The sequence below is a fragment of the Dermacentor albipictus genome, chromosome 6 (genome assembly GCF_038994185.2).
Source record: "Dermacentor albipictus isolate Rhodes 1998 colony chromosome 6, USDA_Dalb.pri_finalv2, whole genome shotgun sequence".
Taxonomy (NCBI): domain Eukaryota; kingdom Metazoa; phylum Arthropoda; class Arachnida; order Ixodida; family Ixodidae; genus Dermacentor; species Dermacentor albipictus.
Genome location: NC_091826.1, coordinates 21337850 through 21361007, shown reverse-complemented (window position 1 = coordinate 21361007; position 23158 = coordinate 21337850). Strand labels below are relative to the sequence as shown.

Here is a 23158-nt window from a genome sequence, read left to right as displayed (position 1 = left end):
GATAGATAGATAGATAGATAGATAGATAGATAGATAGATAGATAGATAGATAGATAGATAGATAGATAGATAGCATTTGTTAAACTAAAGGGAAATTAACCGCAGGGTCTTTCGACGGGCCCTGGACGTGGGTGAAGTCCTCAGTCCAGGACTCCATGAGCCGCGACCACCCGGGGCGCTATCATGACCAGATAGAGTTGGTCCCGGGAGTTGACGCTAAGGCCCGCCTTGCATGGTACAGAAGACGAAAACGACGAGAAATCAAATGATACGCGCAGGACGCACAGCTAGAGAAGTTTAAAGATAAGAAAGGCAGAGAGGTGGGCCTGAGCTACGATCCTCTAGCCACTTACTCTGCGCTGGAGGAAATAAGGAGCAAGAAGATGTATGACGATGACGACTGAAAAACAGAGGCAGAAAACACAGCGGGCAACCCTAATTGTAGCCTAAAGTTCAGGGCGGCCGTATTAGCAAAAACCTTTCACGAGAGAATTGTCCGTAAGAGTAAACTCTAGCCAACCCTGGAGCTTTGTGAAATTTGGTCCCAGGTCCGTACTTCATGAAAGTGAAGACCGCCTGTAAACAAGGTTTACAGTCACCAAAGAGGCCCAATATAACTTCCTCTAACAGGTTGGCTGTCGACAAGAGCATCATGCAGTGAACCTCTGTCGTTCTTCCACATGACACGCGGCGTACACGAAACACACCACAATGCGCAACACATCTCATTGAAGCCAATCCCATGGACCATGTACAGACAGCACAGCCGGCCGCAATAGTTCACCTGACACGGTTTCCACGACAAAGTGAGAATTTCTGCCCTCTTTACGGCACGACGTCGCTGATTGAATGGGTCGCTGTAGGGGTCGCAAAAATCACAGCAGACTGACATTTTTAATTTGAGGCTCTGTGCGCACCTGAGCAGGGTTGGAACAAATTCGTTTCTTCCCGCGAACTCCGTATCCCGTAAGCTTTTGTGGCCAACTGCGCGAATGTATAAGCTCAAGTCCCGATGAAATCTGGTGTAGACGATCAGTGTTAACACTGCGGCATTCCTCTCTAATCGGAATAGGCTGCAGGGGCATTTGAAGTGAGCTGTATGTATACGTCCTTTCGTACATTGCGCCCAGGGCAAAGAGGCGATTCCATCCGCAAAATTTTAAACAGGAAATATTTTGCACATATTGGCTACATTTAGCCGAATGCGTGGGCTACAACCCGCTCTGCGTATACTTTCGGATCGCAGTGCCACCCTTCTGGAAGCGCGAACCAGAGCCCGCGGAGGCCCTGCAGGGCGAACGGGCCATCCTGTCTTGCGAGGCCGGCGGGTACCCGGAGCCCCAGGTCACGTGGAAGAGGCGACACGGTCAGTGCGGATTCGACTCTTCTGTGCCGTGCCCCGATCTTTCTTTCTTTCACTGCTACATTGTTTCTTTTCGTTTCTTTCTTTCCTCCCTACTTTATTCGTTCGTTGTTTTCTTACCTGTGATTATTTCTGGACCTATAGGAATAGATTACCTGTTCTGGACATAATCAAATTCCGCCATGTAGCGTCGATTCCGTCGTCTTGTGAACTCTGATTGGCCGAGAGGGCTGCTATACGGCCTCTCTGATTGGATCAGAATGCCACCGTTAAAGAACTTGACAACACGGCGGAAATCGACTATTTGTCCAGAGTATAGCACCCCGGATGTGAAAAACGGTGCTTTATATGTAGAGGAGAAACAGTGCTGGTTCGATACATATGCCAGCACCGCAGCTACGTAATCCAAATCTAAAATTCACGTCAATCTGCCATTTTTGACAGTTACAAATGGTCCAACTGTGGAGGCGCGCCTTGGGGTGTTCGGCTAGGTGTGTCGGTTTGGGTTCTTATAGATAGTTGGTTGGGTGCATACCATGCTACATGCAAACAGAGCGGGGAGACCCGAACGAATGTTACGTCATCACATGTGCGAGCGTTACGTCAGGCCAGATGCATACGCAACCCTCCTCTACCCTCCCCCCCCCCCCCCCCGCCCCCTTCGGGTCTCCGAGAAATGTGGACGAGGCATGACGGAGTGGGATGTGTGTCACGTATAACGAAGCGTGCCTCTACAGCGAAGAGACGCTCCCCTGCTCCCGTGTCAAGTTGCCCCGACACGGCACCCTCTGGCGGCAACGGCCACACCCATGGCTCCTGGCACGCGGTGGCTTCCGTTCTTCATGCCTCGAGTGCCACTTGTCGTGTTCGCGCTGCTGCTGCTGCTCAAATGCTCGAATCCTCGCCGCCGCAATCTTATTGCTTTCTCGGTACGGGACTGGCACGCGGAGGAAGGAGAAGCCCTTCGTCGCCTCGGCCTATACCACGGTGGTCAGTCGTGTTGACCGCAGAGTTGTGACCTTGACTGGTCTGCCGCGTCGCACCAGAAGGTGTGGCGCTGCCAGAGACGTTCGCGTCAAGCCTTTCGTTGGAAGGAACGCGCAAGGGGCGCACCTTTGAAAGACGCAGTTTCGTCCGCGGCTTTAATGTTTGATCGGATGGGCAAGCGGTATTGTTAAGCCTACAAGAAAATTAAAATGGAAAAGGCTGGTCAACAGTCGGAGAAGAGAATTGAGCCTCAAGTGTGAGCCAATGGTTGCGCATGGCGACAGCGTGGTCTTCGTCAGAGCAGAATCGAAAGGAAGTGGAAAGGAGAACGAATGAGGCGCGCAAGAAATGCCGGCGTCTGCAGGCAGATTTTGCGAAGGAAGCGAGAGGGGGAGAGAAAGCATGGCAGTTGTTTATCTCGTGCACATTTCTTTCCCCCTCGCATTCTAAAAGCTCTGGTGAACTTTGGTGAACCGAAAATACCCAGCCTATGCATCGTGAACGGTTTCTTCCTAGATGCTACTACGCTGTGCCCCCTGAGCTGAGGTACATATGTTAACGAATAGAAATCAGTTAATGTATGTATGTTTTCGGTGTGTAACAGGCGCCCCCTCTCCACGGTCCAGCAGCATGTTCTAGTCAAGAACTTAGTGACCTGGTATCTCGTGACACGGACTGTACGTGCGAATATATTTCATGTCCTCCCCCTCTCCCCCAATTTAAGAAAAGTTTGTTATAAGGAGTACTTCACTAAAGCGAGGCCAGGAGGCCAATGAGTGCCCTTCTTGGGACAGATCGGAAGGCTTCGAGAGATAGGAAGAACGAGAGAGAGATAAGGATAAAGGAAAGGCAGGGAGGTCAGCCAGAACATAACCTGCGGTTGACTACTTTGCACACGGGGGAAGCGAAAAGGCTTTCGATTGTAGCAGAGATTGAAATGGGACAGGGAATTGGGACAATTGGAATTGGACAATTGGAAATGGGACAATTGAAATTGAGACCTCGCTGTATTGCGCAACACTTGCGGGTCTGTTCGTTAAAGAACCAGCTGGTGAGGAAGCAGCTGGGAACCAGCCTAAATGAATCACCAACCGCTGCTTTAGCAAAGAGAGAGAGAGAGACATGCATAGAGAACGGCACTTACAAAATAAAAACGTACAACAAACACGTTGAAAGAATGAGCGTTTGTTCTTTCCCATCTATTACGCGACAGTGGCAACACCAGAGTTGTGTGCCCTCTTTTCCACCCCACCTCCTCCCCCTTTTACTCTCTCTCTCTCTCTCCCTCCCTTTTAGAAAGCTTTTGTGGCCGCTCGCTGCTTATGTTTTCACTCGGCGCGCGCAGGCGGGCTTAACCCTATCGCCCCCCACATCCGACATCTGAACTCTCTCCTTCCCCGCCTGGCGACATCCGATTCGCGTGGGAAGCGCTGTGCGCCAAAGGCGCCGTCTTTCGCGTCGCGTCGCGTCTTGGTGCATAATGGGCGAGCGCGAGCGCTTGTCGACGCCGCTTCGCGGCGATACTTCGGTCGAGGAATTGGCCTTGGGATCAGGAAGACGCGTCTGGCAACGCCGGCGTTGCGAAATCGCTGCTCGTTTTCCTTTCTTTCTTTCTTTCTTTCTTTCTTTCTTTCTTTCTTTCTTTCTTTCTTTCTTTCTTTCTTTCTTTCTTTCTATTTATTATTTAACGAAGGAGGCGGACGCCAATAGCTTTTTTGGATGGATGAGATTTGGGTAACGTGGCGCCACTGTGCATGGTTTATATAGGTGTACTTCCTGGAAATCAAGTTGTTGAAGTTAGCGCATTGTGTTGTCGTCTCCCTTACGTCCTTGTTTGCTGGCGCTAAATATGCTTTCAATTTACCAACACGCCCAACAAATGGCAATGCCAATAGCACATATACTATACACCTACTACAGCTATGCCCGGCTCACGTCATTACAACGTCTCGTCGGGCACCACGCTGCTCGCGCCCTGCCCTCTCTTCCTAATTGCGCGATTTGCGAGGCGCGCTTCGTTTCGCGATGTTTACGCAGCACCGCTCGCTGCGGCGAACTTGGGTCTTTTATGGCGCGCGCCGAACGAAAGGGGCATTTGCTAATCACCGCTCCGGGCCGGTTGTACGTGAACGCTGCTTGCCTGCCGAAGCGCGCGTTCCCACGCATTCCCTTATTGGATTTCGTGCCCCCTTTGCGATGCAAACAAGCTGCGCGTGCTCTCGCAGCTTCCTAGACCTGGCGGTTCCGTGTAATATCGAGATCGTCTCTTTTTTTTTGTTAATTAATGCACGTAACTATTAGCCCCGAGAACGAACACGAGCGGCGCTGCGAGCGCCGCTCGCGTGACGTCAGGGCACGGACTCGCGCCTGTCGTCTGCTACAGTTCGGGCGTTGTCCGGGCGCTTTCTGCGGTGTTTTCGTTTGTTCGCCCTCGTTCTCTCTGCTTGTATACTTATGGTGGTCGTCTCAAATATATTTTTACGACGTCTTCCTTTGCGAACATTTATTCAAAGAGCTAATTTCTTAGACAACAATGCAGCTCTCGAAGGCAACGCTACAGTGCCAGCCGAAGCTACGCAGACCAGCCCATTGCGGGTTTTTCATACGCGGATAGACAATCGCAAGAGCATAGCCTATAGGAATCCAGTTATGATACCAGACCTGCCGCGGTGCAACAAGCATGTCACAAAGCTGGCTATACATGACTTCTACAGCAGTTACGTTGATTTTATTCCGCTAAAACAGGTTTGCTCACGACGAGTAGTTCATGGTATAATATCGAATTGTCGCATTTCCTCACAGAAACGCTCGGCAGTAGCACGGGGACTTAACTAATACTGGAGCTTAGATTCTACACGCCTCACTTGCTTCTTTAACTGCTTGTCAACATTGGGCGGTTCTTCACGTGTTCATTTTTTTTTAAACGGCGGAAACTTGAAGTAAAGTTAATGAAGGCTTACAGCTATTTACAGAGTACAAATAGGAATGTACCAATATATATTCCCTTTTCCGTGCTACACGTTCAACTCACCTCTTTAGAGCGCGTTTGTTAATGATTAATAATGTATGTTATGTTCCTCTTTTTTTTGTCTATGTTACCTAGTGTATATCATTTATTTATTTCAATGCCGCAGTGTGTTTTGCATTGTTATTGTGGAAATATTTCACTGTTCTTTCACATATTGTATAACTGCAATGTTTTATGGCCACTATATGAACGTAATTTATATGGCGCTTGATGTGTTACCCCATGCAGCCATATTGTACCTAAGGGGGTGAGGTTACCTCAAGCCGCGTCTGTGCGACTTTTTTTCCTCATCCACCTCCACTTACCACTCCTCTGTACATGTGTGTGTGTAAATGGAAATTATTAAATCAAATCAAACTCACTTGAGAAATTTACTGGTGCTTGCTGCTTGAGGAATATACATGACGAATCTGTTTGGCGAACTGACACAGGCTGCTCGGCCCAATTTTTTTAGTGAAGTATGCCTGCTGGACCGCATCGCTGCAGCCAGAAAGAAGTCGAAGCGTCAATGATTAGTAGTATGGGACATATTGAAGATATCGAAATTCCCCCGGTGGAGGGTCAGAAATCAAGTGAAAGTATTCAAGGCTTGTGGTGCTTTCTTTATTAATGTTTGCGATTGGATTGGAGCAAACTTAATTTGCCTGCAAGGTTCTCTTTTATGTACCGACGAAGCGAATAGTTATCAGTTTGTATAATTGAATAACGCTGGATCGAGACATGGTGAGACAGAAGGTGCTTGGATTTTCCTTTTGTATACAGGAAATCTAAGCTGCGGTGTAGTAGCTCGAGAATACTTTAGCCATTCCAGTTGGCGCTGTAAAAAACATGCTTTATGGTTTTAATTCGAAGTTGTAGTGAACTGATGGGTTTCGCGAACATAGCGTGCCTCGCCATACGGACAGCCGATTGCTACCGTTACGTGATCAGGGGTGTGCCATATTGTCGATAAAGGCTACTGAGGGCCACTATGAAACATTTCATCACTTTCAATTGAGTGGCTCTCGATCTTAACAACGAAACTTTTCTCTCAGGTGATTGCTACTATGGTGTTTGTGAATTGACTATGTAAATACTCTACATGACGCGCCGTCGTGTTAGCAGCCATGAGCAATTCGTTTTTTTGGAGGCCTGTTTCTGAGGGGGATGAAAGTAGCAGCAAACTTTTTCATAAGAAATGCGCGCCTAACTATTTTTTTGCGCATTAATCAATGGCCATATTTGAATAGAACAACACACCAGAGTAATAGGAATCATGATGAGCGCTTCGCTGGGCAGTGTCTTTCTAAAATCAGATAACATGTTGACGCCAATTACCAAATTTTTCTTCCACGTAAAATGCAATGCCTCTCATAGCTAAATACTAAAGGAATGTTAAATGTTTAGCGAAGCATCATACACAACTTCGCGCGTTGAATTTGCAGATATTCTTTTTTTAGTCAAAATGTACCGATAGACACGGCGCATATATGCATTGCAAAACCTAGTAGACCCCTTTAACGCTACTTAGCTTGCGATATCCAAGCCGCAAAGTTTCTCGACTCACACACTTTTGAAGAAGAAACTGTGGTTAAGGTATGGCAGCTGAAAGAAGCCGACGTATTCTTCAATACGTACGGCTCGAGCTACCCATACCCCAAGCATACACGAAGGGAACGAGCGCGCGCGGCAGCCGAGCGAGCCGGAGCGAGCGGCGTCCTGGCCGTGACGTCACTCGCGAGAGGGCGCCACTCCTAATTCTCGGGGCTAATAGCGTTGAGAACGAAACCAATACCGGCCCAACACGACCAACAGAGACCAATATAGCTACGGAATAGTATTACCGATGACGAAGAGGCGAGCAGTAAGAAGACGACGACGACGATTGGAGGCTAGCGCGGGCTGTTGCCTCTTGGCCAAGTGCGGCGTATTACGTTGTAAATATACTTGCATATAGCTTTTCATCTGCGTCTTCTTACGTAACAATATGGAGCCAGTATTACCGACGCTATATATAGGTATACAGTGACACTATCTCCAGTGCAACCGCGGCATAGTATCGTTTGCACTACTTCCATTCCTATAAACTTCGCACTTCCAAGCTGATCCCCAAGCACTTGCGAGCACATAATCAAATGACACAATGGCGTTACGTTACTGTCGCCTATATAAGTTGGTACTTGCGAGTCACGTGCCTAAATCGTGGTGGATCCTTCAAATATGGCCTCCGGTATTTCGGAGGCCGTGCTTCAAGGTCCTGACTGAACGCGCACAAAAACATAAGCCACCACCTCAAAGGCGGCGACCTGGGCGCACAGTCGCAATTAAGTGGATCGAGGGCGCGCCTTACTTCGCCCCCTTTCTTTACGTTCCGGCCTTCTGCCCCCATTAACATTCGAGTACCGCGAAACAACTTGCCCCGAAGCAGGTAACATTTAAGCAAGGCTGTACGCTTTTTCTCCTTTTCCATTTGGATTTTCCAGGGGAAGAAAGCACCCGCACCTTTACCAAAAGCGATAAGCAACTGCTGGACAAACCTACTCTAAAGGTGTTTATTTGGCAGAGCTCGGAGCTCTGCCAAAGTTCACAGTCACAGCGAATAAGAGGAACCTCAGACTCCAGAAAGACCCGTTGAGTTTCTGGCTCCGAATAAGAGCTTGGGAACGGATGGTTATAGTTGTGACCTGGAAAACGTAGTTGCTTCAGTCAACTGCGTGTTCCCAGGCACAGGACCCATCATAGCGGACTCAGTGTAGTCTACACCGTACACGGACGAGCTCCAACGTCTGCGCCCGGAGCCCCATGAATTTCACGAAAAGAGGAAATTATCAACCACCCGGAAGTATAGCGGGAAGCTATATACAAAGGATATCCACATGGGTATCGTTCAAAGAAAGCATTGCACTCTCAGGTAAATTCGAAGGGGGGGGGGATTCAACACGTGACCAACACCTTTCTATGGCGGTCGCTCAACCATCTTAGCTAATCAGGAGGAGGCTGAGCTGGATGCAAATTTTTTGCGCTTTCATGAAACGTCATACGTGCACCTTGTAAGGAAGGCTTCAGCAGGAAGGATTTGCCTGTACATTGTACATGCCGCCAGCTCTTTGCCGGAGGCCGTACCACCACCCTCGTCGAGCTTGTGCGAGCACAGTGAAGTCTATATATACTCGCCGTGGTGGCTCAGCGGTTAGTCCGAATGACAAGTCCATACGAGAAGTATAATCAAAAAGTGGGTCAGGGCTGCTGTGCTGGCATCTACACCCGAGAAAAACAGCACAGGTGTGCCGAAAAAAAAAAGAACTGAATATGCTATTCGTAATTCAGACGCATGAACTGAAATTGAAGAGTGCACGGAAAAGTTCGCAATGCCGAGTTTGAACCGAAGTCCTCAATTTCAAGTCATACAGTGACAGACGGAGAAGAAAATCAGCTTTGTCGCATAATCCACGGTCCGTTATATAACTGATCGGGGGAGTACACTTATGTGATCCTCAAATGTGTCGAAACACACTTAAATCTTCTTTTTATTTATTCAAAAAGAAAAAAAACGAATCTCGGCAGAGAATCTTATAATACTGCTTACGTGTGGCAATGCGAAAGCATTACAGTCCCTTTGGCGAAATGTCTTTATACTCTCATTGTATACATTTATGACGTGGCGCCACCTCCTTCCCATTGGCTGCGCCGTCTCGCGTCCAATGACGCACGCACTACAGGCACACCTTTAGCCAGCCAGAACCGTGGATCCGCCGTGGATCGAGCCATCATGGCGTCGGGCAAGCGTGCTCATCTCGCACCCCTGAACCACCAGGGTTCGATTCCTATATATACTAGGAGAATGCCAGCAAACTTGGAAGTAGAAAAAATCTAGAAGCAGACATAGACAAAGCGACAGGAAGCCACTTTCCTGTCGCTTTGTCTATGTCTGCTTCTCGATTCTTTCTACTTTCAAGTTTGCCGGCATTCTCCTAGTATAACCATGTACCAACTAGCCCAACAAGCGACTCTCATGAATTCGATTGATATACCCAGACCGATATGTACCATATTTTTTTTTTTCGTCAAAGCCAATTAATTTACTTTGTTTACAGGAACGTCCCTGAGAAATTCTACGTCGATCCGAGCATTTTTTAAATGCGTTTTCACTCTTTGCACCGTCGGCCATTTTTGGTACCATCGCTCGGTCACGCCGACGCTGACGACGCCGGATTTTCGCGTAATATGGCGTATATAGTGCTTTCACATTAAGAAAGAAAAGGTTGAGCGAGAAGGCTAAAACCTTAAATTTTGAATAATAGCGCAAGGACAGCAGAGGGGACAGAAGAGAGAACAGTCCCCTCTGCTCTCCTTGTGCTATTATTCAAACGCTAAAGCATGTTTTACCAACATGCCCAATCCTACAACCTTCTTAAGGCTAAAACACTACTCGGTGTGTGCTGGATGGATGGATGGATGGATGTTATGAGCATCCCCTTTGGAACAGGGCCGTGGGTTGCGCCACCAAGCTATTGCTATTGTACTGACTAATGTCCTACCTAGGTTAAACAATAAAAAAAAACTAACTCCCACAACCAAATTTTCTGATCCCCTATTGCGAACTGTGCTTTTGTACGTCTCCGTTTTTTTTTTTCTCATTTCCATACTTTTCTTCCACCAATCCTTCAATCGCATCTTACTCTGTGCTCTGTGCAGCCGACGGAGCCGAGCGCGCCGTGGTAAAGAGCGACCGCGTGCGAGTCACCGAGAACGGCTCGCTGCTGCTGGAGCCCGTGCTGGTGACGGACCGGGGCTGGTACGCGTGCCAGGCGCACAACGGGGTGCCCCCCGATGTCCACAGGGCGGTGGCGCTCAAGGTGAGAGGTGAGTATGTATGTGCGTATGTACACGTGACACACGCGTCTCGATCTGCTGGCTGCATGGTGCATTGAGCGTCCTGCATGGTGCAGCAACCTGGTGGCGCAAAGCTCAAACAGACAAAAACAGCTAATATTGCAGCAACCAAGTGTGTTTTACTTTGCTGCGGGTGTAAATTCTTGGCAGCAACACGATTACGCCAGTGTCGAAAATTTACACCAGCAGCGAAGTAGAATACACTTGGATACACGTTCCCCCGAGCTCAACTTCGCGACGCAGCTCGTGACACGCATAAAACACCACCAAATCAACTGGACAGACAAAACGCAAAGCGTTTTAACTACGCTCATTTGCATATCTACACGTCAGAGTTTGCAGTGTTTGTAGATGGCGGCAATTTTTTTTTATCACGGACTGCGCGAAGTGCGGTGTAAAATAATTTACACCCTTAAAAGTGAATGAAGGTGTAATATAGGTCTATACCTCACACTCTTGCACCCCGGGTGTGAGTTATAGACCCATCTTACACCCGCATTCACTTTTTATAGTGCAAATTATAACTCACATCCCTACAACCGTTTGGGCGTAAGGGTATGAGCTATAATATACACCCGTAAAAATGAATGAGGGTGTAAATTTTAAGAAGTAACGGACGTTACGAAACAGACGAGATAGTGCTATAGTTTCAAGTTGGGTTTACTGATCACGGTGCTCGCGATCTTTGTACACAGAGACACCGCGCAACCGTCGTCGCAGAGACACGTTCTTTAATAGATGTGCTGTCAAAGAAGTCGTATGTTCACTCTCAAAACTTTCTCTGAATAGCTAAGCTCTCTTTACGGCTAAGTGTCAGTAAAGGAGTGCCTATATACCCACTTGGTCCCCGCTTTCTGGACACAAAACACCTAGAATGATAGTCTAACTGCAGCCTTAGAAAAATGCGCCAAGTCAGTTTTTTATTTATTTATTTATTTATTTGAACCTCAAGGGTCCCTGGCGGGACATTACATGAGGGGTGGGCGCAAGAACGGCGGTTAACAATGAATGTTACATGAGAATCATGACGATGACATGGCTTCCTCGATGGCAGTCTTGAAATGGACTGGATCAGGGATTTGTGCTAAGTGACAGGGAAGGTCATTCCAGTCGCGAGCTGTGTGGACAAAAAATGATTTCTGAAATGTAGTTGTTCGGGAACGATGCGGGATGACGCTGTTTGGATGGCCTGTGCGGGGTGTTCGACGTACTGGTAGGATGAGGTTGCTGTCACGGGGCGAGCAATGGAAGAACCTGTGATAAAGGCAGAGACGTGAAATTCGGCGACGGGAAGCGAGAGAAGGAAGTTTTAGTTGCAATTTCAAGGCGGATATGCTAGAGTATCGAGAGTAGTTTGAAAGAATAAAGCGAGTGGCACGATTCTGAACAGATTCAAGGGCTGAGATAAGGTTAGACTGATGGGGGTCAAATATTGCGCAAGCGTATTCAAGTTTAGGTCGTACAAATGTTTTATAAGCTAGTAATTTTAAGGAAGGAGGTGTCATGCGCAGGTTACGTCGGAGATACCCAACTGCTCGATTAGATGAATTTATTATGTGGTTAATGTGGCAAGACCATGTTAGGTCACTAGCAAGGTTAATGCCAAGATACTTAAAAGAGTTAGTGGAAATAATAGTAGTATCGTTAATTTTATAAGTAGGCGGAGTATAATTTCGGCGGCGGTGAAAAGAAATTTGTGCGGTCTTTGTAGTATTTAGGGACATTAGCCATTTAGTGCACCACCGCTGTATGTTATCCAGGTCATTTTGGAGGATGTAAGCATCCTGGGCGTTAGTTATGGGGCGGTAGAGTACGCAATCATCCGCGAATAGGCGGATACTAGATGTTACTGTGGAAGGCAAGTCGTTAATGTATATTAGAAAGAGCAAGGGGCCAAGAACCGTGCCTTGAGGTACCCCTGAAAGAACGTGTGAGTAGGATGATGAGAAGCCATTAGCGGAGACAAATTGCATGCGGTCAGTCAAAAAGCTTCGAATCCAGTTCAAGACACTAGGATGAATGTTTAACAAGGACATTTTAAGCAAAAGGCGGGAATGGGGTACTTTATCGAAAGCTTTCTCGAAATCTAGAAATAGCGCATCAATTGGGATATTGCGGTCAAGATAGGAATGAATGTCATGCAGGAACAAAGCTAATTGGGTTTCGCATGAGTGGTCTTTCCGGAATCCGTGTTGGTTTGGATGAAAAAAGTCGGCTGATGTTAGGAATGTGGCAACATTAGAGTAAATGACGTGTTCCATGATAGAGCATACACTGGTTAACGAAATGGGTCGGTAATTACGTGGGGATGATCTGTCACCTTTCTTGAAAACCGGAATGACCTTCCCAATTCGCCAGTCGTGTGGAACTGTGCCTGTATCAAGCGACTGTTGAAAAATGAGGGAAAGAATGAGACTACAAACATGTTTAGTATTCTTTAAGACTTTCGAATTAATTCCATCGATACCGCAGGAAGATGAAAATTTTAGTGAGTCGATAATATTAACAATACCATGTGCGTCTTCCTTAACGAAGTAACGTCCCTGGCGTCAGCGTTTCGGCATCAGAGCAGCATCAGGCCAGCATCAGGAAATCAGGACAGCGACCCCTGACTAAACACAAGTCCTGAGAAAGCTGCCCTGAAGAAAACATGAAGACATTTCCCCCTTGTCGAAACGTTGGCTGCAGACATGTGAACATGTGAACATGGCACATGTGGAACACATGGAACATGTGAACATGTGAACAAATGTTCACATGTTCGACAACTGTTCGTCACGCAGAATTCCTCGACATTATAAATGTGCTGGTCAGGGGGTCCCGTCTCACCACTGTGCGAGCCAGTGCGTCAGCTGTAGTGAACCCCAGTTGTTACATTTTGCTTCTTTGCGCCATTATAAAAGCTGCGAGTTGGAAAATCAGAAAACGCCCGCACGACGACGAGATGACGGTGGGCCTATACGCCGACGAAGAAATGCGTTGAAAGGCATTTGCCCTAAGTTACCAGTAGTAATCTATAGATGTGACCAGTACATACACATAGCGATGTGCTGACACGTTCCATTTCATCCAGCGCCGCCCACGATCAACGTGAACGCTAAAGCTGTCACCGTTCGGCGAGGCGAGACGGCCACCCTGGTGTGCAACGTCACGGGCGACCAGCCAATCACGGTCACCTGGACGAGGAACGGCAAGAGCGACCCCCTCGTCGAAATGAGCGGGTGGGTGTATATCTAGCCGCCATTATCTGTCGCACTGCGACGACTGGACGACCGGGGACCGTTGTCTGTGCAGGTGCCACTTGAAGACCGTCCCCACCGTTCGTCGGCCCACAAAGCTATATTTCATTTCATTTTTTGAAGGCTTTACAGGTGGGAGTGGGTTACAGGTAAATTCAAACAGTAAGACTTGCGAAAAAAATATGCAACATAAAAATACAATTTGACAAATAATTCAGTAGTAATATAATGATCAATTACAAAAGCTATTACAAAAGAAAGGACAAGATATATAAGTACATTAAACAGCATCCTAGCAAGTAATGTTGGTTAAGGCATCACGAAACAAGAAATAATCGCTGATCGATACAATGTTTGCGGGAAGGTGGTTCCACTCTAGTGACGTCCAAGATACGAATGACTGGCACTTTTGAAGGCACTTTTGTGTTTCTTGAGTGCAGCTGGCCTGTGTGAACGCCTTTGACTCTCTCAGGCCCTATGTGTGCGTGCGCGAGCTCACCGCGGTTTTCCTCCCCCTCTCTAATCTTTCTATTCCCTCTTTCCCGTTCCCCAGAGCAAGGTAGCCAACCAGACGCATTTCTGTTTAACATCCCTGCCTTCTCTGTTTATTTCATCTTCCCTCCCTTATTGAAAGAATGTGAATACTTCCCTACGTTTATTCTGCGATCACTCTATTTTACGTTTGTTAACACACGCACAGCCTGTTGTAGTGGATTTTTCGAGTTTGTATATTTGGGGACGAAAACTAAAAAAAAAAATATGCATTTCCAGGCGCGAGCTGTATCAGGTGCCGTCCGAGGAATGGGTGGCCTCGACGCTGGTGCTCAAGGAGGTGGATGGCCTGGCCGCCGCCTCGTACACCTGCACGGCATCCAACGAGCACGGCACGGACCGCGCCGTCTTCGCCGTCAACGTGCTCTGTACGATGGCCTTGTTCTTGCACGCGCGCGATGTCTTTGTTTACGCGAGAAATGGCGTGTCATTTCCTACTCGTTAGTTTCTTTTTCTTGCATTAAATGAACATCCGAACTATCCAAACCCTTTAATCCCTAGAAAAGTTATGGCACGCGTCAGGGCACCCTAGATAACTTACCGTAATACTGATTTTCACAAACAAGTTTCGGTTTCGGCACACAGAATGTGGATGCGTCATATGACGTCATGATACGCTGACTCACTCCGTCAGAGCACAGCCTGAGGAAACACGCCCAGCACTCTTGTTTACTATCATTATTTTTTTTTTATTACGCAGCCTGGTCTTGTTCTGTCGTGTCATCACGGTAATGTCGATGATGCCGGGTTCGGTACTTGGACACCAACTCTGGTTTCAAATTAAGATTTCCTGTAAACGTTTCCCAACCCTAATACTTGATAAATGTCATCCTTCTGCGTGTAAGAAGCGTGTGGTAAAATTTTTAGGACTTCTAGAATATGTGTAAGTGCTGCTTTAATCTTTCTTGCTTATAGTATTTCTTACTAAGCTATATATGTAAAAGAGGTAGTGCACAAACCATCGACGATGACTGTCATTGCAAGCAGATAGCCCTCACGACCGAACAAACGAATGAACGTGCGAGCGAACTAGCGAACGAACGAGCGTTCTTTTGCCGTTCGTTCTCCACATAGCTCACGCGCGACATCCCCCACTTTCCCTCTTCCTCCTGCCACTCCCCGCAACTCGGTTGTGCGTGGGCCCTACGGCCTGTAGCATTTCTATAAAAAAAGTCCCAGTTTCTTCAAAAAGGCGAAGCATCGATTGCGACAGAATAATAGCAGACATCTATACGAAGTAAGGATAGCACGTTTATTGGCCGCGTCAACTTGTAAACATTCGCTTGCTATCTAAATTAACAATCATGGTGTCGGAGCGCACAGCAAACATGAACGCATCGTCACTTTATGACGACGGACACTGGCTGTCAAAACGCTGGCGTGAGGAATTGCGGCAGCAGCAGCGAGCGAACTGACCGGCGTGCTGTCTATCGCTTCAATGTACGCGAACTGAGCGCCGAGAACACAAAGCACGCACAAAGCTACGAGACATCGACGCACCTAGACTCTGCCCCCAACGCAGATCGCTCTCAAGATACGACAGCGCGACCTCTCGCAGCCGAAACATACGCAGTTGCAGCCGGAGTACAACGCCGCCCCCTCTCTTCCCCTCCCTCCCCTGCCTCGCAACGTTGGGTGGCTCGCGCGCGACGGAAGGCGGCGCGCCTCCTCGCCGCTCGCCTCCCTTTCGCGCGGGCGAGATTGAGCGACGATCGTCGGCTCCACCCGCAAGCTTTCACTGGCACATACAGCGTAGGGCACGCGGCGATGGTGTTATCGCCCTTGGACTTTATCGGAACATCGCTTTATCGGAACATCATAATACTAAGAAAAATAAAGTGAAATCACCACCTCGCCTAGAATGTGCGTATGCCCAAAATCAGTTAGGTGGCCTCAAAAAATGGCATCTCCCTGATAGTCCAGGTGCCGACACGAGATGCGAAAGTCAGTCGTGAGAAGACGCAAAACTATAGCGGTGCCGTCAACTTCCTTCCTTTTTCTTTCCGCCCCGCAGTTCCACCACCTACGCCGCACAGCTTGAAGACCACCGAAATCGGCACGCGGTTTGCACACATCGAGTGGTCGCATTCCAGCAGCAACGTGACGCGTTACGTCGTTCGCCACTGGAAGCTCACAGGTGAGCTCATAACCGCGGTTTTCTTAAACCGCATAAATTGTTAGAGTACAGACTAGATCTGTACTTAGTCCAAAAAGGCTAGCTGCAATGACCGGTGGTGAATATCCACCAAACCGCAAACATTGTAGCTGTCCCCTGGCGGACCAAGATCACATCTTGTGGGGATGCCAAAAGAACCCTCCCCCGAGAGAACTCGTTAGGCGAGCTCCCTCACATGACGAGTGGGAGAAAAAGACGAAAACTTCCAACCCGCAAGACCAGATACGGTTGGCGGAATGGGCTGATAGCGTCGCGGCAAAGCAGACGCCACGCTAGCCCACACCGCTGGGAAAGAAAAATCCACTCACTTGACAATAACAGCTTTCTCTCTCTCTCTACCAGTAGACCAAGCCGAGCATTCGAACCACTATAGGTCCACCTTCTCCTGTGAACAACCGTTATAACCGTGTGATGCCCAAGCACAGTTCCACACCAAGGAAAATATGAACATCTAATTCGTCTCTCCTTCTCGTCATGGACAGTATACGTGTCTACAGAAAAAAAAGGGAAGCGTTATTTCAGGTAAAACTTGGTTATTATTGTAACCAATTAGCCAAGTGGTTTGCTGAACCATTCACAACTGAAACTTCACTTCTAGTGCATGTCAAAAATGTAACTACCTGGCGTTAAGCTTCCGGCGCTTAGGCCAGCATTTTGAGGCATCAAACTCGATCGGCGTAGCATATGTGTACACCCGTGAGCAAAAGTATACGGACCAGGGATTGCGCGGTAAAGCAGATTCTTTTCATCTGCCTGTGAATACAACTTGAAAGTGAGGACTGCAGTCCAAACTTGGCATTGCGAATGTTCCAGTGTACTCGTCAACTCAGTTTATGCTTGTTAAGAGGAAGCTTTAGCTCGGGTCCAACTCCGACGCGGCCTATTCAAATACATGTAAAAACGCAAAAACGTTTTTCTGAGATAACCCCTGGACCGTTTTGGTGAAATTTGTTGCATTTGAGAGAGTAAGATAAATTCTAGTGACTGTTGGGAGCAGGATTTTGATTAAGGGCTTGAATTTTGTTAGAAAAATTTTCAAAAATTCAGAAGTTTGAAATATATAGAAGCATGAAGTTTACAAACTAATAGCTCTGCATCAAGAACAGATATCGCGGTTCTGTAAACGGCATCCATTAGATCATTCAAAGCGGACAAATATTATATGTCATTTTACATCTTACGTAAATTTCTTACATTGTTTACGAGGGTTCTGCAAAAGTTGTAATTACATATTATAACATTTTTTGAGGTTCATGTGTAACATATCAATTTTGTCCGCTTTAGATGTGCTATCAGATACAATTCACAGAATTGCGATATCATTTTTTCTTGTTGAGTTACAGAGTTGTAAACTTGATAGTTTCGTTTTCTGAATATTTTCAATTTTTGTCAATTTTTTATAAACTATTGACGGCCTAACTCAAAAATTCGAAACCAACAGTCACTAGATTTTAAGTTTTTGTTTTAAATGCAGCAAACCTAGTCAAATTTAGTGGAGTGGTTGCCGAGAAAAACGAATTATCCTTTTACATGTATTTAGATAGGAGCACCCGAGCTAAAGCTTCCTCTTAATTACAAATATTTTTTTTTTTTCGGAGGCCCTGTGGTCCGTATACTTTTGCTCACGGAGGCACGTGTACATGCGTGATAACGTTGAGCAACGTCGGGTTGCAGGATAAGCAACGAAATGGATCGTACGCATACTCGCTAGGCTGCGCAGGTCCCGATATGCGCAATAGGGAAGAAAAGGCGTTCTGCTAAGAAAAGAAGTTGTCGCCGTTAGAACGTGACGTCACGGCGAGATGGTGCGAAAGCTTCCAGGCGGCATCGCTACCGGTCCTTCACGTTCCTGTGTCTTTTCTGGATTACCACAGTGTTGAGCTGCTAAGCACGAGGTCGCGGGATTGTGCAACATAGTGCAACATCCCCACTCCCCGTTTGGGCGGTGGGAGATTTGAACTGCGATATAAGGTATTCGGTTTCCCTCCAGATTACAATTCTTCTCTTAAACTAAGTCTTTTCTTGGCACGAAACAAGCGCTGAGAGGTTTCCGGAATGGTATTCGAACAGTCCACCTCGACTTAGCATTTGCTTTTAGGGTCCCTTTAACGCTATGGCGGTAAGACGCGCTCGCTTTCCCGCGAGGTGTTCATAACTCGAAGGACCACTCAGGGGCGTTCGATTGGACATTAATGCCACATTAAATTCTTTCGCATTCACAACTCATAAGAATTGCTTTTACTGTGTTCTATACATAGCAGTCAACGCTGTGTAGGCTAGAGAGACTTCTTGCAGTGGCCCCGTTCGCACTTGGACATAGTTCCACCTTATTTGACCGCGGTTGCGTGCAACTGCTCTTTATATGTAGGCTCAGTATTGAATGAAACAAGTTTTAATCCTCAGAAACAAACGCACTGTGGTGTACGGCTGCTAATGCGTTGTTTTAGGTCATTTTTAGTTTTGTTGTTCTTTTCGGGTTTTTCATTCGCAACCCGTCCCGAGAAGCCTCACGTGCATGCTCACGTGCAGAGACGCCTCAGGTGCAGGGAACGCTGTTGGCGCCCAGCGAAGCACGGACAGAACGCGCGGAGTGATAACTTTTCGTGACCGAACTTTTTGCGTAGCTTCCACAGCGTTGAGTGCTATTATAGTGAACTAGAATATATTGTAGTTTAGGATGTTTTCTATAGTTCACTATAACTGCTATGTATGGAACAGATCGTCGTATTTTTTTAAAAATCAGAGTCGGCGACCATGTTGTGGTTCTGACGGCTCTCGACCACGCGTTATTTTGTAAAACAGGACCTTCAATTATCGCGTTTTCGCTCTTTAAATACTTGCATTGTTCATATTGAGCTTAAAGGACTTAGTCGCCGGTGGAGCAATTCACAAAAGGTTGTCTTTCTGTTCTCCTCAAAGTGAAGGTGAAAAAAAAGTTTGTCAGAAACTCACTAAAATTGCCAGAACGACTGTGGTGGTTATGTGCAATAACATGTAGTATTATGCGTGAAAAGTCCGCCTCCAATTGCAATCACGATAGGTTGCTTTTTAGGGTTGCTGTACACTGCATATATTCTGACAATTAATGTATGTGGTTACGCGTTAGTGAGTGAGGACTCGGACAATCTGAAAACGTCCGTGTGTGCAATGATTCGTACTTTGTGTTATCGTCCTGGTGGAATTGCGCCGTGCTTCAGTGTTCGTATCGTCTCTTGATGAAATAAACTGTTTTCTAAACACATGCTTGAAATTAGTAGACAGCTACACGCAGCAAGGATAGCAGTAGTTTTATCGGCCGTGCAAACATAGAGAGCTTGGAAACGTTCGCTTACTAACTGAATTAACGATCATGGTGTCATAAGCACAAGCAAACATGGACACATCACACTCGATGACTGCGGACACTCGCTGTCAAGACACTGGCGTGAACAAGCACAGCAGCGGCAGCGAGCGAAGTCACCTTCGGGCTGTATATCGCTTCAAAGCAAAGAGGGCGGCGAGAACACAGCACGCACAAAGGTATGAGCCGGCCGTCTGCAGATCGTTTTCAAGATACGGTGCGCGCGGCCGCCATAAGTACGCAGTTGCTGGCGGAGTAGAAGCACCCCCCCCCCCCCCCCCCGCTCCATTCTTCGCTGGCTCCCCGCTTTCCTTCCTTTCGCGCGCGACATTGTGGCGCGATCGTCAGCTCCCCGGGTCGCGAAATACGCAGTGGCATGCTTTAGTTGCAGCTAATGTTGCTGCTAGAGTTACTGTATATGCTACCTTTGGTAGCATATACCTTTGGTAGCATATACAATAACTCTAGTTGCTGCCGGAGCACAACGCCACCTCCGGTCCGTCCCTCCCACCTTCCCGTGGCCTTTTGCGCGACGGAAGACAAACGTGCCGTCTGCTCTCCGCTTTGCTCCCTCGCGCTCGCCAGATGGAGCCGCGATCGCCTGCTCCCCTCGCGTGCTTTCACTCGCACACACAGCGTACGGCGACGCTGTTATCGCCCTTGGACTTATACGGAACATCACGGCGACGGAAAAAGTGCGCCCGGAGTGTCCATATAATTGCTATTGCAATAAAAATAATAACAATACTAAATTCTAGGGGTTTTATGTGCCAAAACAACGATATGATTGTGAGGCACGCCGTATAGTGGGGGACCCCGCTTTAATTTTGCCCACCTGGGGTTCTTTAATGCACCGCTAAATATAAGTACACGGGCGTTCCTTTCTTTTTTTGTTTTCCTGCATTTCCCTCCCATCGAAAGGCGACATCCGCGGCGGTGAATCGAGCCCGCGACCTCACGCTTAGCAACACCATGCGCACGCCACATATCCGCTAAGCCAGCAAGCGGCGGGTATGAACTGTACCAACAAATCCGTACGTCTCGTCAATTTGGTTATTTATCTACAGGATTAACGCAATACTCCTTTTTAATGTCCTTTTTGTCAAATCCGGTCGTGGTGCAATGTCTTCCAGCGAGCTCTAGGCGCGCGCATGCGCCGTTGTGCGTATACCTGCAGGCGTGGACAAGGTTCTGTTCGAGCACACGGTGCCCGGCGCCTTCCACTCGGCGCTGCTGATGAACCTGCGGCCCGGCTCCCAGTACAAGGCGTTCGTGGTGGCCGAGAACGCCGTGGGCCAGAGCCCGCAGTCGAACGCCGTCATCTTCCGCACGGCCGAAGAAGGTGCGGCGCTTTCTCACTTCCATACGAGTCTACATAGACTACCGTTATATACCATAGAGTTTCGCAGTATATTACCTAGAGGGAAATCTGGCGCTGCTACGCTGCGGTATGCACGGGAATGCCGGTATGTTGGGACTTCGGATTGGCGTCGTTCTCGGAGAGCCAGGAAAGAACCGTTCCGTCTGTCACAATGATTAATTTTCTACTAAAACAGCACGTAACAAGATGTTTTAGCTTCATTACTACACAAAACATGCTTTGTTTAACTGTGAGAACTTGTTGTTGCATGTACAATTATATTAAACGCAAAAAGTATCAGCGGGCCGCTAAAGTTGCAGGACAGACGACAAGATTCGCGCTCGCTTTGAAACAGTTTGTCGTCTGTTCTTGCTTTTCTTCCCATTGTCATGCTTTGTAGGTGAGGAAAGATGCAATTTGCGCATTTTATGAAGATTTTACTTTAAGAACGCGTTATTTTTGTAGCCATATCCACGTTTTACACGAAGCCTCTTACAACACCAGCCAACACAGGCCTCGCAGACACATATACCGTCATTCCCATGACGGCACGGCGCCCCTTAAGAAACTCCTATAGACTACTGCTAATGGTGGCGCCAGATTTCCCTCGACGTGTTGTAGTGAGAGACTCTATGGTATATACAGCTTTTCAACGAGAGGCGCCTTGGGCGTCGCCATAATTAATGCCCTCCGGGCTGTGACAACTGCGCGTGAACCTCCGCCCAAACGCATTGCAAAAGCTACCGCGGTTGCCTTTGTACTCCCGCGCCACAGTCCAGACAGAAGGTTCTCGCTCTCACGATGAAAACGTCTATATAGACAGATTTAGACAGCGCATAGACCGTCTATAAACGCCTTACAGACCATATTTCCTCCCTATATATTTTCCGTTTGGTGTGTGCAGAGTCGCATAAATTGTAGTTCTTTTACAGCACAAACTGTCTAAACGAATGTGTGGTTTTCAAATGCTGTATACGTAAGTGAAACGGAAGCCAAAACGGCCTTGATGATGTCTGTGTCAGTGTGCCATCCGTATGACTGTCGAAAAAGCAACTTGGATTAATTTTTTATAGGCACGTGTCATGTATGCTGTAAGGTTCGATGCGTCAGGTGTTTCCTTTCTGCAGTCATTCTTTGCTTGCCTGATTAAGGTGCATATGGTATACGTAGCACACAGTATGTATGCTACAGAACACGGCCTGTGGTATATAGAACTAAATAAACGTTAGTCTATAGCCAGCGTTCTGCCTTGTTTGGTCTATTCGTTCGCCTGCGTCCTTGCAATGGATATAAGACCTTATATATAAGAGCTTCGAAGTGACAGAATTTTATGGTGTTGCCTCTTCCTTTCTTTCTTCAGCTCCGGAAGCTTCTCCCACTGACGTGGACTGCGAGCCCGTTAACGCGTCTAGTATTGAACTTTCGTGGAAGGTAAGCTGGCTGGTTCGCATTACTCAACATTTAATGCGTAAGACTACATATGCAATCGAACGCAATCATAACGAACAGGCCAGTGCGCTAAAGAATAGTTTAGTATATCAGGTAATTCGATATCCCGTATTACTCGCCTATAGGGAACCTAAATTTTTGTAGTGCGTTCGGCACATACGGATGTGCATCCTGAAGCGTCGGGCGGAGCGGCCCCTCACCTTGCAGTGGACGTCTTGAGTTTGAAATACCACAGTTTGATATATGCAGTGCCCTGTTCGTTACGAAAAAGTTATTTCACGCGATGTGTACCGGTCGGTAAGTTTCGCGCGATCGATATAGAGAATGATTCGCTTTATCCGGGTTCGTTATGCGCGGATCCGACTGCACATCACGGAGGACACGCTGTCATGTCTTGCAGTCCCCGCCGGAGGACCAATGGAACGGCGCGGCCAAGGGCTTCTACGTCGGCTTGAAGCAGGCCGACCACGGCACCCCGTACGTGTACGAGATGGTGCCCTTCGGCAGCGCCGGCGACGAGGTGTTGCGTCGCGTCTTCACCCGCTTGGCGCCGGCCACCGTGTACAGCTTCGTGGTCAGAGCGTTCAACTCGGCCGGGTCCGGGCCGGCCACCAGGGAGCTGCGGTGTGCCACACTCTCAGGAGGCAAGTATTACTAAGTGCCAAGGTCCTCGGCAAAATTGTGCTCTCACCACTGCGCATGTGAAGGGAGTTGCCGCCAGATGACGTGTATACGGCGGCTCACCTGCCCGGGGGGGGGGGGGGGGGGGGGGAAGGATATTCTATAAGAGTC

At 47.8% G+C, this 23158-nt stretch overlaps 1 protein-coding gene across 1 annotated transcript in view; it reads left to right on the top strand.

Moving 5' to 3' along the window:
- Nucleotides 1-23158, top strand: part of LOC139060829 (cell adhesion molecule Dscam1-like) — a 46783-nt gene that overhangs the window by 17500 nt on the left and 6125 nt on the right. Inside the window, exons 3-10 of the mRNA XM_070540053.1 lie at nucleotides 1247-1366; nucleotides 10053-10220; nucleotides 13324-13471; nucleotides 14261-14409; nucleotides 16056-16178; nucleotides 20735-20899; nucleotides 22278-22348; nucleotides 22767-23010. Of these exons, the coding sequence (XP_070396154.1) occupies nucleotides 1247-1366; nucleotides 10053-10220; nucleotides 13324-13471; nucleotides 14261-14409; nucleotides 16056-16178; nucleotides 20735-20899; nucleotides 22278-22348; nucleotides 22767-23010 (1188 nt within the window). The remainder of the gene's footprint in view (nucleotides 1-1246; nucleotides 1367-10052; nucleotides 10221-13323; nucleotides 13472-14260; nucleotides 14410-16055; nucleotides 16179-20734; nucleotides 20900-22277; nucleotides 22349-22766; nucleotides 23011-23158) is intronic.